This window comes from Bos taurus, chromosome 8, assembly GCF_002263795.3.
Source record: "Bos taurus isolate L1 Dominette 01449 registration number 42190680 breed Hereford chromosome 8, ARS-UCD2.0, whole genome shotgun sequence".
Lineage (NCBI taxonomy): Eukaryota > Metazoa > Chordata > Mammalia > Artiodactyla > Bovidae > Bos > Bos taurus.
The window spans coordinates 44949671-44966991 of NC_037335.1; the positions used below are offsets into that span (position 1 = coordinate 44949671).

A 17321-nucleotide genomic window follows, 5' to 3' on the forward strand; every position below is an offset into this window, starting at 1 on the left:
CATGGATGACTTTGTTTTGTAATAATCGCGTGCAGTTATGTCCTGCCTACTGTACCGGGAACAGCTAGAGAACAGGAGCCTTGCCCAATCATCCAGACATCCGTAGGGCCCCACACAGTGCCTGGCACATGGTGTTCAAGAGATGTATCACTTTTTTCTTCTTAATTCTAAGATTATTATAGACTTTCCGGAGAGATATGTTCTTGAACCTACAGTTCAGGATCTGCAATTAGAGGTGAGATATGTTGCGGGGAGGCAAGTGGGGAACACAGGAGTGGAATTTGGGCTTATCTGTTTTTTTGGCCGTGCTGGGTTTTAGTCGCAGCATGTGGGATCTAGTTCCCTGACCAGGGATTGAATCCCGGCCCCCTGCATTGGGAGTGCGGAGTCTTAGCCGCTGGACCACCAGGGAAGTCACAACAATGAATTTTAGAAGATATTATTTTTCAATTTTGGTTTCCTCAGGGTATATGCCTAGGAGTGGGATTAGTTTTTTAAGGAATCCCCATACCATCTTCCATAGTGGCTGTATCAATTTATATTCCCACTAACAGTGCAAGAGTGTTCCCTTTTTGCCACACCCTCTCCAGCATTTATTGTTTGTCGATTTTTTGATGATGGCTGTTCTGACCGGTGTGAAGTGTTATCTTATTGTAGTTTTGATTTGCATTTCTCTAAGAATGAGCAATGCTGAAGTAAGTCAGAAAGAAAAAGATAAATATCATATTCTAACACATATATACAGAATGTAGAAAAATGGTACTGAAGAATTTACTTACAGGGCAGCAGTGGAGAAACAGACATAGAGAACACACTTATGGACATGGGGAGAGGGGAGGAAAGGGTGAGATGTATGGAAAGAGTAACATGGAAACTTATATTACCATATGCAAAATAGATAGCCAATGGGAATTTGCTGTATGGTTAAGGAAACTCAAACAGGGGCTCTGTATCAACCTAGAGGGGTGGGGTGGGGAGGAAGATGGGAGGGAAGTTCAAAAGGGAGGGGATATACCGTATACCTATGGCTGATTCATGTTGAGGTTTAACAGAAAACAACAAAATTCTGTAAAGCAATTATCCTTCAACAACAACAACAAAAAACTAAAAAAAAAAAAAAAAAGGTATTCTTTTTCCAACGCCGTCACATAAAGGTTCTATTCTTTCCAGATGTTGGCCCAATTAAAAGCTGCCCTAGATAGATGCCAGGAATTGTCAGGGGAATCAAGATCTGGAGTTGGTTGGCAGTCTTTCTCTAGCGCAGCAGCATAGTAAATACCCTTTTTCTGTTGTTACATAAAAGAAACAGGATGGACAGTTTTTCAGGTTTGCTGTTTCAAAGAGAAAGAGAGGAAATAATAACTTAGCAGTTTTAAAAGCAGCTACGTTCCTCATAAAATCATGGAGGAGTGCAGGCCTTAAAGCTGCACTCAGGACCCCAAAACAGACAGTGATGTGAGTGCCAGCTCTTGACTCTTCCAGCCTTCCTTCCTCACCAGCATGGGTGACAGTGGGTGGGGCCGGGCAGGCAGGCTGGCTCTGCCATTTATGAACTCGACATTGTGCAGGACAGTGAATGTCTGAGCCCAGCAGTACCAGTGTGGTTTGAGCATTAGATCTGAGGGTGTATGAGAAAGTGCTTTGAAGACAGTAGTTGGGTGTACAAATATTAAATCTCTGTTATTGTTGCTGGATTTCCACTCACCTCCTATGGAACTTAAGCCATGTGACAGCAGGGACTTGGCAAGCTGAGAAGAACTCAGTTCTTAGTGAAGAAACAGATACCAGTCCCCCCTTCTCCCTACTGGGGCCCTGCTTAAATTCAGAATTCTAAATAACCTGGGACTCTGACCTCTCCTGATGGCAGTTCCTACTATTGACAGGTCATTTTCAAAAGGCAGTGGGATTCTGCAAAAGAATCTCACTGTAGAAAAGGCAAAAAGAAATCTAACTTTTGTCTGTTAAAGAAACCTTAAAAAAAAAAAAAAAAACCTATGTGCAGAAAGGGGAAATGCTGTCTTTGCTTTCCAGCATATTAAATAAAAATTTGAAGATTTCTGTTGTAGCTTTACTCTATCCTAGGGTCTGAAAAAGTTTGCAGAAACTATACTGGGTTTCTTAGGAGTCCTTTCCCCTCATCTATTTCTTCCTTTATATGTTTTATCTGCTTGTCTTGGGGCAGTGGAATTCTCCTGGGGAAATGAGAAGTCCTTCTCTTCAAGGACACAGAGTGCAGTAGCATGGGGTGAAGGTGTGTCATTGAAGATAGCAGGAGAGGGGAAGTTGGGGTGGGCAGGGAAACTCCAGCTTTGCGTTACATGCATTTTCAAGAAAATCATGGAAAACTAAGCAGTGCAGTCAGCACAGTCCTCCTCCCGCAAGATTATTTCCTTATTTTTAACTTAAAGACAGATCTATTCCCTCACCCACTATATTCTGTCAAACACTGAAATTGGATATAGCTGAGATATTATAAATTAGGAGCGTCTTAAAGTTGTAAATAGGAAAGAGATTTTGAAGCAGTGAAGGTGTATTTGCAAACAAAATCAAAGGATGAAGTCTTCTGAAATTTTGCTTAGTAAGATGAAATCCTATTTTTTCAGGGTGTTCACATATGCAAATATCTTAAGATTCAGTTTCCTTTTGGAATTCGGAATAAGCCTACCCAAGCCACCTTGATGTTCCTCTTCACACTTCTTATTCATTCATTCATTTAATTTTAAGCAGTCTTTTAAAAGCACATTGAATGCTTTCATTGGCATATTGCTAATTAAAAAAAGTTTTTTTTATTATGGCGGCTCTGAAATGCTTCAGGCAAGTTTAGGAATGGGTGAGAAGAAACTGCACAGAATGAAAAAGCTCCTGGTTGCTCTAGCTGAGGGAAAAACAAACAGCTGCAGAGAGCAGAAGCAGATGGAGTATATGTGGCAGTGGGGCATCTCTTAGCCCTCAGAATCCTTTTAGGTACACGCAAGGCAAAGTCTGGCCACATGTGGGGTGCCAGGCATAACCTTTTACCCTCAGGCATTTAGCCCAATGTAGGAGGAATTTAAAATAGCAGTCTACTCTTAAATAGCAAACATTACAGCCATCCACACTTGTTCTGCTTTATTGACCTATACACATCCTTAGCAGGCACCTGGAGTAGAGAGGCCCCCAGAGACCCCAGCAGGAGAGCATCTTTGTTCTCAGCTTTCCAAGGCCTTAGAATACTTATTTCCTGATGTGTTCTTACTCAGTAGGTAAATCTGGATACCTGCTGGTGTTAGGCAGCAGGAATATAGCAACAAATAGGAGGGACTTGGCCCCTTACCCCATGGAACCAGGTTAAACCGTCTGGACATTTTAGCACTATTACTGAATTACTTTTCAAAAAGTTATCCCACTTCAGACTCCCTCAGAGGTTTTGATTTGCATTTCTCTGATAATGAGTGACATTGAGCTTCTTTTCATGTGTTTGTTAGCCATCTGTATGTCTTCTTTGGAGAAATGTCTGTTTAGTTCTTTGGCCCATTTTTTGATTGGGTCATTCCCATGGTATTTTTAATTTTCAAAAATTTCCTAGTTGATGCTTTTATATTTATCCCTTTAATTGAACTTTGACTTCTAAGGTCATTTCCTCTAAAAAGATTTCTATTGTGATATTTGTTGAAATTAAATTTATTAATGAATTTAGGAAGAAATAGCATCTTTAACTGTTCTACCCTTCTAAGAATGAAATGTCTATATATTTATTGTCTTTTCCTTTTCTCAGTAAATTTTTATTCAAAGATTCTCTACCTATTTTTGGTTAAATATACTTCTAAGTAAATTACGTGGGATGTTTTGTTACTGTTTTGGATTTTTTTCCTACTGTGAATAGGATTCTTTTTTTTCCCATTTTCTAGCTAGAAATGTATAAAATCTAGATTTGTGTGAGTACATTTTATAAACTGCCAACTTGATCTTTTGAAACTACTCCACTAGGTCCGTGATTGATTCTTGGATATTACAGGTAATAATCATATTATCTGTGAGTTATCATTTTTCTCCTTATAATCAGCATTTTGTACTTGGTTTTCTTGTCTTACTTTACTACCTGGATCTTACAAAATCGTATCAAAGAATTTTTATGATGAAAGGACCAGGCTTGTTTTGTGCGTGACTTTAAAGGGCAAATGGCTCTTGCACTGTTTCTCAAACTGCATTCTTTAACACACATACATCATTAGTAGATACGTAAATGCAAATCCGTTGGTCAAATGCATTTGGGAAGTGTCCCTCTAGTGCTTCCAATAGTATAATGTTGTCACTTAGTTCAATAATTGTTTTCCATATTAAGAAAGTTTCTTCCTGACTCTAGCTTTACTAAAAGATTTTTTGTCAACTTTAATTGGATATTGACTTTTTTATAAAATTGATTCAAGCAGACAATGAAAAGGCAGTCATTGGAAACACAGTTCTCTTTTTGATATACTCTAAGTACTTGAAAATAATAAAACCATGTTTTTCAGAAAATATTGTTTAATTTAGATTTGGTATCAGTCCAGATGAACAGGGTAATTGTATTATTTCTTTATAGATTGCGATGATTGTTAGACTTTCTTCCTATAGGCATGCTGATCTTTCTCCCATATTAGAGTAATCTGTATGGAAATTATCCTAAGATTTAGTTCTTTCTGCAAGCTATCTTGGGGTAGACAGGTTTCTGAAATCGTTCTCCTCAGAAATTGTGTTTGGCGGGAAAACAAGGAGGGGACTCATTTTTCCACCTGAATAGTGTTTATTCAACTCAGTTTTACTTTTGTTTGTAATTTTATATTATATTTGGGCTTCTCTTTCTTCATTTGTTAAATTGGGGATGTGACAACCAAACACCCTTTAAGTTGCTTAGGGTTTTAATGCTGTTTTATTTGTTGTTTGTGATTCTCTGATCATGCCCTGCAGCCGTTGCTTCGTTAAGTGCATGCAGGATGCTATGGAAGAGCGAAAGAGAAAGAAAGAGGTGAAAGGTGGGCAAGAGGTTACGTTTTACTCCTCAACTCTTTTAAGAAAGTCTGTGCTGGTTTTCCTTTGGTACAAAGGTGATTATTTCTTGCATATTTTCCCACCCTTTCTTCAATACTCCGTGGATTAGAAACTCAAATGACTCTGGATTTAAAAAGACTAATCCTCTATGGGAAAATGTGGAGATTTCCCCCCTTTTCTATGGTCCAGGGAAAATTAATACACCAGAAAATGATCAAAAGTCTGTCATGACACTTAAAAGACAATCTTGTAAGAAAATAAACTGAAGTATGTATAAACTTAAAGCATGGCACTGTGACCCAACCTCACTTGCTCTGCAAGCCTTAGGGAATCCTGACGTAGCCAGAATGTAACATACGGAAGTGGTCTCATGGAAAGAAAAGGAGAAAGACCAGAGCACTGTATTCCTATTGGGTCCATACTTGGTTATTGCTAGTCCACAGAGGTCCTATAGAGACCATTTCTCATCCAGAAGGACAATGTGTACTCTTCCGTGTCAGACTCATCACTTGTATTCATTCAACAAATGGTTATTGAGAGCCCATTTTATACCATTTGCTGGTACCACAGAGATACAAACCCATCTCCTTAATTTTAGCCCAGAGCAAATTAGGTAAGAAGAGTGCCTTGGAAATAAGTTTTTTGCAAATACTGAGGTTAAAGAAGGAGATAAAAGGACAGTTAGTCCTCTTGGTCTGACTTTGGTGTGTTTAAACTTACTGTGTGCCGACAGCAAGTGTGACTTTTGCCTTTTAAATAAATAGATAAACCACTCCAGACAGGTCCCAGTAGAGCATTTTGTTTATAAATAGATCCATCCTTTTGGGCCTGATGGAATGAAAAGGTTGGGTTGCCTCAAAAAGACAGGACCTAAAAGTATTGAGAGTGCTTTAAAAATAATATATGCATTAGTTTCCCTGCTGCAGTAAGTTTCCACAATCTTAGTGGCTTAAAACAGCACAGATTTATTATCTTAAAGTTTTGTATGATGGCCATCCAGTACCATCTCCCTGAACTAAAAATCAAGGTGTCCAGAAGGTCTACATTCCTTTCTGGAAGCTTTGGAGAAGAAACTGTTTCCTCACTTTTTCAGCTTCTAGAGGTCCTTACAGAGAAGGCAATGGCACCCCACTCCACTTCTCTTGCCTGGAAAATCCATGGAGGGAGGAGCCTGGTGGGCTGCAGTCTATGGGGTCGCACAGAGTTGGACACAACTGAGAGACTTCACTTTCACTTTTCACTTTCCACTTTCATGCATTGGAGAAGGAAATGGCAACCCACTCCAGTGTTCTTGCCTGGAGAATCCCAGGGACGGGGGAGCCTGGTGGGGTGCCGTCTATGGGGTCGCACAGAGTTGGACATGACTGAAGCGACTTAGCAGCAGAGGTCCTTACTTTTTTTTGTTGTTGTTGCCACTTCCTCCATCTTCAAAGCCAGCAATGGCAGTTGTGTCCTTTTCACATCTCACTCGCTCTTCTTTTTGCCTCCTCTTTTTTCACTTTTCAGGATCCATATTATTACATTGAGCTCATCTGGATAATTTAGGACAATCTCCCCACCCCACATTCAACTGATTAGCATCCTTAATTGCATCTGCAACCTTGTAGGGTAACATTTTGCCTTCTTAGATAACATTCCGTTAGGTTTCAAGGTTCTAGGTGTTTAGGACATGGACATATGTAAGGGTCAACCTTTAATATAACTTAAGAGCATCCTCCTTTGTGTACTAGAGCACTTTGCCATCCCTTTATCATATGCTGTTAGTCTGTCTAGGACTCTCAGTAGATCTTGGTAGGGGTCCCTGAGGTATAGACTGTCTCCTGTGTTTTTTTCTCTTCCTCTCTTTCCCCTGTTGCTTCTATTTAACTCCCTCCAATCAATAAGCATAATAAACTTAACTTCAGGACCTAAATCTTTCTGTAATAAATGTACATAAATAAGAGATCATTTTACAAGGTGTGATCATGAAACTGGGCTTCTAATATTATTCCATATGACTGAAAAGCAAATATAGCTCCTGTTTTCAAAGATTGACTGTTTCATGTTACAGTGGTAACATGAGCCATGTTTGCTTTTCAATCTTTGAACACAGTTTTGAAAATCTAAATGCTGAGCTCACTGCTGAAGATAGTACAGATGGTGTCCTTCATTTCCTGTATTATTACGGATCTCCCACAGAACCATTCGCCATGTGATTTCTTTGGTGTTTACAGAAGCAGGTCATGTTTATGAAGCATGTCTGGAAGAAGGAAATGATATATGGAAAATCACTCCATGGGGTATAGAGTCAAGTGATCCCGAGGTTGGAATCAAGGGCTGTAAATACTTTTGGTGATTTCATATGCTCCATGGGACTGGTATTTTCCATCTTTTAGCACACAGTTTGGATAAACTTGAATGGATTTTTTAGTACTTCTTTGAAAATGGAATATTAACTGTCCACAGAGATTTAATCTTGGGCAAAAAGAAAAAAAAAAAAAGGAATAAGGTCATCACCTCTAATGACAGGATTAGTCCTTTCTCTTGAAAGTAATTGGATATCTCATGCGTTTTTTTTTGCTATTTCTGTTTAATTGAGAATACTCATTATCACTCAAGGTGGAAGTAACAGAAATGATTAATTTAGAAAGGAGAGGGATTGTGAGGTGGGTGGAAGTGACATTTGTCTGCATTATATTCTTAGAAACGTCAACTGTTAGAGTTGGAAATGCCTCTGATAAAACTGTTCATTAACATGCAAGGAAATAGAAGCCCAGATCCTTCTCTCTGGCCAAGAGTGTGCTGAGTCCAGGAGCAGAGCTGCAGCTTAAGTTGCAAGTTTCTGAGTTCTCAGTCTTTCTCAGAGCACCATACTCATCGCTAGTGCCTTTGAGCCCAGAGAGGCCCTTCCTGTCAGTTTCCAAGTGGGCATTTCTCCTGAACAGATGGCCAAAATACTTCCTGTGCGTTTTATCTTGAAGAACTGGAGAGTCGTCTGCTCTGGGCTGCAGTAGCCCGTTTGTGTGTACAGGTGCAAGTAGACGGGAAGGCAGGGAGAGGCACCACACTCTGCCAGCTACATTTTTAAGGACCGAAATCATGACAAAGGTGAACTGAGTGCACTTCCTTGTTCCGCTTCTCCATCATTGGTTTTTTGTTTGTAAATAACTTCAGAACTTGGGTTTTGTACTTGGTTTGGTGCAACAAAACGCAAGTTAAAACAACTGTGAAGCTTTAAGACATTGCTCTTGATAAACTTAACATTTAAGGTATTCTATTGACATAGGCACTGCATATGCATACAACAAAGGAAGGCATCCGTGCGGCACATTCATCTACAGTTTGGAGGGTGATTTATCTTGGTGTATGTTATGAGAATCGTGGTTTTCAACCAGGGATGTTTGTCCCTCTCTGCTCAGTCACCATTTGGCAATATATGGAGACATTTTTGGTTGTCTCACTTGGAAGAAGAAGTGCTACTGGCATCTAGTGGGAAGAGGCCAAGGATGCTGCTGAACACCGTATAGCATTGTACACAGGATAGACCCCCACTTATATAACAAAGAATTATCCAGTCTAAAATGTCAGTGACGCCAAGGTTGAGAAACTCTGGCCTCAGGGAATCTGTGACTTAACTAATACTTGGCTTTAGAAGGCTATGTAAAGAGTTGATTAATTTAGACATGTCAGTTTAATATATGCCTCAAGGAAGTTTCTGTAGTCTGGTTGGGTAAAGGAGTAAGTTTGCCCCACAGTCCCAGAACTGCCCCTCTGTACTCACTTTCAGGCCTCTATTCTCAGCGACTCTTAATTGAAAGTTAGCTTCCCTCTGCTCTTCACAACCATGAATTCTGTTGTTGACAGTTTAGATGTGTTGTAGTTGTTTGGGGATCATGATATAATTTGCATAAGCAGACATAGTATTAAAGAAGATAGTTAAGAATATAAAGACTAATGAATGCTCTACTCTTATCCATTCTGTACAAAAACAGCCCATTCAGGGGACCCTATGGCTGGTAAGGGCCTCATTGTCGAGTCTTGGCAAAGTCTACGATGGCAGCAGTAGTTGAAAAGGGAGAAGAGTCCGGGGAAAGAAGTGATGAAAGGCTGCTGGAACCCTGCCTGTATACTATGTGCTACTCGGGCACTGAGTGTAATAAGAATGATTTGTATTTCCTTGTTCCTTCTTGAATCTTTAGTAATTTCCATATTGTTAGGTTTTCCCCCATTACCAGGTGGCTAAATTCCAAACAAATTAAATCATGAGATAGAGACAGGTATTTCCAATCGTGCTCATTTTGTAGGACTGGTGGCAGGTGGTTCCCCTCCCATGAAATGAACACTGCTTGGTGATGCAGACTCACCAGTATGTGTGACTGTGGTGCTTGGCATCAGGACCCCCTGTTCGTTTGCCTAGCAGACCTGGTTAGTGGTGGCCGATTGAAGAGACTGGGGCTGCTTTCATCCCCTTCAATTCACAGTGAAACACTGCTCCTCTTGGGAAAAGCTATTTTCTTACCCAGCTGGACTGTAGAAACTTCCCCCCAAGCCACATACTATACCAGCTATGTTTATTTCACAAGCCAGGCTGTTTCTAAGCAACCCTCCACAGAGCTGCCTAAAGTCAAGTGTGAGATATTGGTGCTGGAAAAAGGGTGAAAGGATTGTGCACAGGACCAGGTTGTTTCAAAGTTGACTTGGAAGAGCCAACATTGGAGGTGTGGGTCAGGACAAGGTCAGGAATCAGCCAGAGAATCTGCTTTTCTATAGCAGATTCAAGGAACACAGAATCTGCTATACCACAGAACATAACACAAATTTCTAGACAGAAAACTGGCTTCCTTATTTGCATCCTGAGAGTCAGCTACTGCAGAGCCTAAAGAAGGAGAACCCCCACATTAGGCTTGATGTTTCCATAGCATCATAGACTCTTAGTGTTGAGATGGTCTTTATCTATCTGACCTCATCTGCCCAGTCATTGAGCAAGGCGCTGTGGTTAGATGGCAGACAGGTTAGCATAGCTGGGGAGAGAGAGAGAATGGGGTCAGAGGTTTAAGCTGCAGAAACCCACCACAGTTTCCTCTAACTGTTACCAAGAAAGAGGGGAGGAACCAGCCCTCTATTGAGCAATGGCCTGTGGGTCAGTTAACTTTCTTTGTAATAGCAGGTCATCCACCAGCTGGGGCCATCAGTGATCCATCTTGAGCTGGACCATTGGAAGGCTGGTTTGTTGGGATCAAATCAAGAGCTTCTAAGAAATCTGCTGAGAACAGTCACATCACCTGATGATCCAGAAAGTTTTCTGAATCTGGTGGGAAGCTCCTGTAGGAAGAATCCTGAACTAGGTGTTTATCTGTTGTTAACTCTGACACCAACTTTTATGACCATAGGCAACATCACAATCAATTTAATAACACTCTGAGCTCAAAAGAAAAGGACCAAATGCATAAGCAGCACCCTTAGCCTTTACCCAGCTGGGGCTTCTGGAAATTGCATGTGGGTGAAGCAAGGTTGCTTCCTCCTCCTTCTGGTGTGAGAAATGACTACCCTGTTCTCCTTTCTCAGTATCAGTCTTACTTACATGAAGGGTTGTAATCTAAAGTAGGCAAGATGCAATTACTTATGTTTTTTAAGGAGCAACTGTAATGGGTGGAAAAAGCAGAAAATGTTGGAATGTAATACATTAACCTTGCAAAACAAATGACTTCGGGTTGGTGACTGCATAGACTGCAAAATGAATGTAATTAGGAAGTAGACTTAGAGAATATTATGTGGGTAAGAGATTTTGGCTATCATCTAGTCAAATGCCTTCATTTTACAGAGGCAGAAACTGATGCTCAGTTACATCACTAACTTTCTCAGTCTCCAGCCACCCTGGCAGCAGAGGGGGCCCCAAACTCAGGTTTTTCTGCCTATTGCTGATCCCAAATGTCTGTTCATATTCAATTGTTAATATGGTGGGCTTTATGAAATGAGGGCAGTAATCATTGTCTGTGAATACTTTTTTCCTTCTATTTTTCTACGTTCGGTGAAAAGGCATTGGTGGTAGAGCTAGGAACCTCCAGTCTGGACTTTTCACGTGTCTGGACTTCGCTCTGCATTCCCAGTGTCCAGCTCTAGGTGAGAGGAAGGAGGAGATGGCCTGGGACAGTAGATGGTGGCATGGTGCCATGGAAAGGATCTGGGAGAAGCTTCTCCAGCAACCTGGAGTGTGGTGAATGCTGAAGCATCTTAAGCAGGCAGGGCCCCATGGTAGAGCTTCTCAGGGATGCAGGGGGAGGTACTGGCTGCTGTCAGTCCATCACATTCGCCTCAGTGACCAGCAGTCCCCTGGCCAGGGACTCTCCCATTCCATCTCTGTTGCAGCCCTGGTGTCCAGCTGGGTTTTGATAATGTTTCTATTCTAGAGACCTAAGGAGTTTTTCTGGCAGAAGGAAGTAATCCTAGCTTCTGGGATGAGGAAAACCACAGTTATTTGAAAGCCCTTGATGGGAGGGATCCAGAGGCAAGGGAGGAAAAGCCATCAGACATGAATCGAGGGCGCTGCCAACACATGGGAAAGTCCTGAGCTCCTAAAATGGCTAGGGTTTCGTTGTTGTTCAAATGTATGCGGTTCTAAGAGAGTTTTGGAAATGGTTCCATGATTCTAAAAGAGAATGCCATGTAATCCTAGATCTTGAAACATAGAGGTTAGTTACATGGGCAAAGAATGTTAAATCCCTACTTGAAACTGCACAGTGTTTTAGACTATCCTCTAACTTTAACCTGATTATTGAGGTTCTTGAAAGATACATAAATAACCTCAGATATTTCTGTCTGTACATTTTAATTGTATAGTCTTTTGTGAAAAATGACCTAGAATTTATCTTTCAGATATGTAGTGTTTCTGAACTTCAGTTTATTTACCTATAAAAGGGAAATAATAGGGTTATGGTAAGAAATCAATAATGCAAATAACTTGGCCTTTAATAAACACTTAAAACAATAACAGCGGAATCTAAGGCAGTATTATAGAAGTATGTGTTCATATTTATTTTACGAAAGAAAATTTTCTATTAGGGCCTTTAAATACTTAGAACCAACCTTTTTGTATTAAGGAAACACCTAAATTCCAAATTGTAAAGCTCCATCAGATAAATACTAGCATTAACATTTCAGATCTCTTTGTTAAAAACTCTCCTGGCATTGTTCTTCTGTGGTTTACCAAAAATATGGGCAGCACTACCAAGCAAGTAGTAATAACATTGTTAACAATTGCTGTTACAATCGTTTAACTTAATTGTGAAAGGAGGAATAGCTTCACTCCTCTTTCTTTCAGAAAAGAGCTTGATCATGGGAATTTAAAGAGCAGCCATTTTCTTTTTAATCCTTTGTCAGCATCCATCCCCACTCCAGTACTCTTGCCTGGAAAATCCCATGGATAGAGGAGCCTAGTAGGCTGTAGTCCATGGGGTCACTAAGAGTTGTACACGACTGAGCGACTTCCCTTTCACTTTTCACTTTCATGCATTGGAGAAGGCAATGGCAACCCCCTCCAGTGTTCTTGCCTGGAGAATCCCAGGGACAGGGGAGCCTGGTGGGCTGCCGTCTATGAGGTCACACAGACTCGGACACGACTTAAGTGACTTAGCAGCAGCAGCAGCAGCAGCAGCCATCATTCCTTAGCTCTGACAGCTGCTGGTTCTGTTCTGTAAGGAGTGTTAGGGGCTACCTAGAGCCGAGAGATAGAAGATTGACAAACAACACGTCTCTAGCAAATGATGCTTTTCATTATCTGTCTATAGAGATTACTGTATTTTCAGTTTGTAAAATTATTTTTGTTTTATGTATGATTCCATCTCATTCAACTTCCCCTTCTTTTCTTGTAAATCTTCGATCCTTGAGCTTTGCCTTTCTATTTCATGAATATTATTTATTTCTGTGAAAAACATATATATGCATATTAGTATTATTTTCCATAAATATTATTTATTCCGGTAACATGTGTTGGGATATGTTATGTATATCTTATGATATCATATGCTATTGTGTGTGTGTGTGTGTGTATATATATATATATATATTCATAAAAGTCCCCTCTGGGCCACTGAAAGAGTTTATCCTGAAAATTAACCTAAGAGGGAAGAAATAAGCTGGAAGAGATTTGAAAGAAGCAAAGCTATTTTTACTTCTTCTAGGCCTGCTTCTATACCATCTATTATTTTTCTCATTTAATCATTTTTTACAGATCAGCAAACTTAGTTATTAAAAACATTATGACTAATACAAATTGAGGCACAAATGGAAAAAAAGAAAAAAACAGTGACTCCCACTTCTGCCACCACCCTAGGAGGAAGTTTCATTTCTGTTTTGTTCTGTTTATTCAAGTAAAGATACAGCAATTAAGCCCTCCTGTTTTATGAAGTTAGAGAATTTACTTCATGAATTAATTAACTGCAGAATAGTGACCAATGGCCCTGCCTACACTACTGAGCTTTGAGAGATAGTGGATTATTTCTCCTCCTTAATACAATCTTCTTTTAAAAGCTGAAGAAGTCAGTGGAGTGAAAGGAAAGGTTTGAGGTCTCTTGAAGTTGATAATAAAAGATGGAACAACAATCTCTTATATACCACTGGTAGTTCCAAAAGTATATTAAGTTTCCCTGCAGGTCTTAGCCTCCCTTAAGAAGTTGCAATTATCCCCTCCCATCCCCTGAAACAGCAACAACAGCAGTGTGTGTGTAAGCGTGGGTGTCTTCATATGCAGCAAGAGCATAAAAGGGTAGGGGTGTAAATGGGGCAGGCGTTAATATCCTCTCAGTGTAGATGGGTCTAATGGAAGGCTGGGAAGGATGGATGAGAGAGTGGAGGTTCCTCAAGGGTTTCTTTTTGGGGGGAAGGGGTTGGTGGTTTGTCCTCTAGCTGCCCTATGGAAAGCTGGTAGACAAGCCTAGATTTTAGTTCTGTTTCTAAAGATTCCAAAATGCCAATACTGCAGTGAAACTTTTCTACTTTGGCCCTATCTAGGGAGCCTTTCCTTCAGGTGCCCATGTCTCTGGGTACCTGAACTGGCAGAGTTCTGTGAAACTCCTGCAAACTCTGGAGGAGTGAGGCTTGGCTTGGCCCTGGCCCTGGCCCGCCTCCACACCTCTGGGCACAGAGAGTGAACCGTGACCTTGCTGGTCAGTGGAAAATACAAATAAAAAAGAGTAGAAGCTGGCTTGATATTGTTTGGAAATAGGCCCACAGAGCCAAGAAACAAGTCGTTAGACTAACCATAGAATTTAGCTGAGCCTGTGCTGAATTGAAAGACCCAGTTGGCAAAGCTGATATCTCTATTTCTAGGTCCAGTTATTATGTCAGATGTGACGATTATGAACATGAACTCAGGTTAAGAGACCTGGGTTTAAAAGTTTTATCACTTCCTCACTGCGTGGCTCTGAATACTTCTTTGTCTTTCTGAACCAGTTTGATCTTAGGTAAATCATTACCTTCTATGTTGAGTAGTTCTGATGATAACATGCACCTAAAGGAGAAAATGTCTCTGACATACTCAGGAGGAAGCCCAGAGGACAGTAAACTCCCAGAAAAATGCCAGCTAGCTAATAGAGTGATGACACGGTCTCAATGTGCCCCGTTTATTCCTCCCTAAATGGAATGAAGCAGAGATTTGGTAAGAAAGATACTACCCTCATGTGCATACAATTCCAGTTCCAGAGACCTGGTTGCATCTCACAACAGGATGTAAGACTCTGAAGGGACAGTTAAACATGCACTTTTACAGTTTCTCTGTATCTCTCTCTGAACAGGTGTGTTTCTCGACCTCCCAAACAGCCCCCAGGTGCTGGTATATATTCCTCCAAAAGAATCCCCTGTCCCTATAAGCTGATTATGGAGTACATCTCTTATTTGTTACTGCAAAGAAGCATTTTGAAAATTGTGAATATGGACATAAATTCTTCTGAAGTACTACTTCAAATTGGAAAAGCTATCTACTGCTGCTGCTAAGTCACTTCAGTCGTGTTCGACTCTGTGCGACCCCATAGATGGCAGCCCACCAGGCTCCCCCTTCCCTGGGATTCTCCAGGCAACAACACTGCAGTGGGTTGCCATTTCCTTCTCCAGTGCATGAAAGTGAAGTTGCTCAGTCGTGTCTGACTCGTAGCGACCCCATGGACTGCAGCCCACCAGGCTCCTCCATCCATGGGATTTTCCAGGCAAGAGTACTGGAGTGGGGTGCCATTGCCTTCTCCGGGAAAAGCTATCTAGAGAAGTGCAAAATTTTGTTATAGTAAAAAGGAACAAAGAAGAACTATTTGGTAGATGACGAAGAACACGGTAGTTGTTGCCCTGTGAGAGTCTGAAGTTCAACAATAAAAATACTGAAGAGCAGGGATGGAATCTTATTCTTTTTAGAGTTTCCAGGGAGATTATTTTGTAAATGTAGTTTAACTGATACAATATAATTGAGCATGTTATTAGTGTGTAATGTGTAACCTAAAACAGAAAGAAGAGTATGACATTAAAGGTGCATAATACAGGGAACTCACAAAGAGGGTCTCCCTCACTAATGATCAGGAAGATGGAAACTAAAACAGCAAGATTCACAAAAATTAACAGTATTAATGATAACAGTGTTGGTGAAGGTTTGATGCCAAATTCATTCTTCTGTTGATGAGTATACAAACTGATGAAGTCTTTTTTTTTTTTAATGAAATTTCTTTTGGAGGGCATTTTGGCAGTACCAACAAAAGAATAAATGTGCATATCCTTTAACTCAGCAGTTCTTTTTCTAGGAATTAATGCTGCAGAAATCTGCAAGAAAGAAATGTTCAAAGTTATTTGAGCAAGGATGTTCATTACAAAATATTTTGCCATTAAAAAGAGAGAATAAGAACCCCAATGTCTACCAGTAGAGTAGTTGAAGCAGTTGTGTTTACATACAAACTATGAAAACCTGTGTAATCATTAAAAGTGAGAATCTGTATAGATAGACATGGAAGGATATTGTGTAAAAAAACACAAAATGCAATAGAGCATGAATAATAAGATTCCATTTAAAAATTTTTTAATGTATATACATATGCTTATATTAATGTTTTCAGTGTGTTATTATAAAGAAAAGATGTGCTGAAGGATAGATACCAAAGAAGTGACAGTAGTTAACTCTGAAGAGGGAGATTGAGAAAGGGTACTTTTGTGTTTTGCTTTCTGTAGTTAAGAGTTGTCTGACTTTTGTTCAGTGAGTGTGGGCTACAATTTTATTTTTTTTTTAATTAAGCAATGCTATCTGTACAGACATTTCTCTTTCAGTTGGAGTTATCTCTGAGTCTGCATCACTTTTCAGCTAAAGACCATTTGGTCGTATGTTCATTGATAAGTGCTTGGAGTATAGGTTCAGCTACGTGTAAAGGCAAGAACCTGAGTAACTGTGACTTAAGCAAAGTTGAAGTTTGTTTCTCTCTCAAGTAACAGTTCAGAGGTAATTTACCACCTCTTCAGAGTCACAGGTGCCCAGGTTTCAATCTTGTTTTTCTGTTGTCCTCAATGTACAGCTTCCAAATAAGATCAATCAGGGCTGCTTAGGCTCTGGCCATTGCAGCTGCAGAGAACATTCTCCTCTGTGTTAACTATATGACTGGGAAGTTGGTCACATCATTTTCTCTCACATCTCAGTGGTCAGAAATGAGACACGTGACTACACCTATCTGCGAGAGAACCTAACAACTACCTAATCCAAGTTTCTTTTACCATATAACAGGGGTTCTCAATCTTATCACTGTTGGCGTTTGGGACTGGCTAACTCTTTGTTGTGGGAACTCTCCAGTGCGTTGTAGGACCAGTATCCCTGGTCTCTATCCAATAGATGTCAGTAACACTCCCTAGTTGTGACAGCTAAAATCGTCTCCAGACACTGTTCCATGTCTTCTGGAGGACGAAAATCAACCCTTACTGAGAAAAACTTCTAAACAAGAGGGGTGAATGGATACTGGGGACAGCTAGCAACATCTGCCATAAGCATTGTGTTGTTTCCCCACAAACAGTGCTTAGCGCTGATGTAATAGCTTCTCTTTAAAATTGACACCCCCCCTTACCAGGAAATATAATACTCGAGACCTGAGGTGTTTCTGATTCTAGGAGGATGAAAATCCAATCCTTTGTTATTTTTATTTATTGAACCTAAATTTGTATTTGCATCAAGTAAATACTGTTTTTGTTTGAATATACAAACAAGTGAAGCTTGTTTCCCGAGTGTTCAGTGTAGCATTGAGGGTACTTGCATTGTGTCACATTTATGATGAATATCTCAGTCTACACTGTAATATTTCTGAAAGACTAATATAGCAGCATTCATA

General features: G+C 40.3%; 1 protein-coding gene across 7 annotated transcripts in view; it reads left to right on the forward strand.

Moving 5' to 3' along the window:
• The window catches only part of PIP5K1B (phosphatidylinositol-4-phosphate 5-kinase type 1 beta), a 346077-nt gene that overhangs the window by 141512 nt on the left and 187244 nt on the right, over positions 1-17321 (forward strand). For 2 of the 7 annotated variants that reach the window (XM_059889453.1, XM_024996160.2), the window contains exon 1: positions 49-235. The exons of 3 other annotated variants lie outside the window; for them this stretch is intronic. In XM_059889453.1, coding sequence (XP_059745436.1) covers positions 143-235 — 93 coding nt within the window. In that variant the 5' untranslated portion in view covers positions 49-142. Of the gene's footprint in view, positions 1-48; positions 236-17321 lie in introns of those variants that run through there. 2 more of the 7 variants (XM_059889454.1, XM_024996161.2) reach the window with 2 other exon arrangements.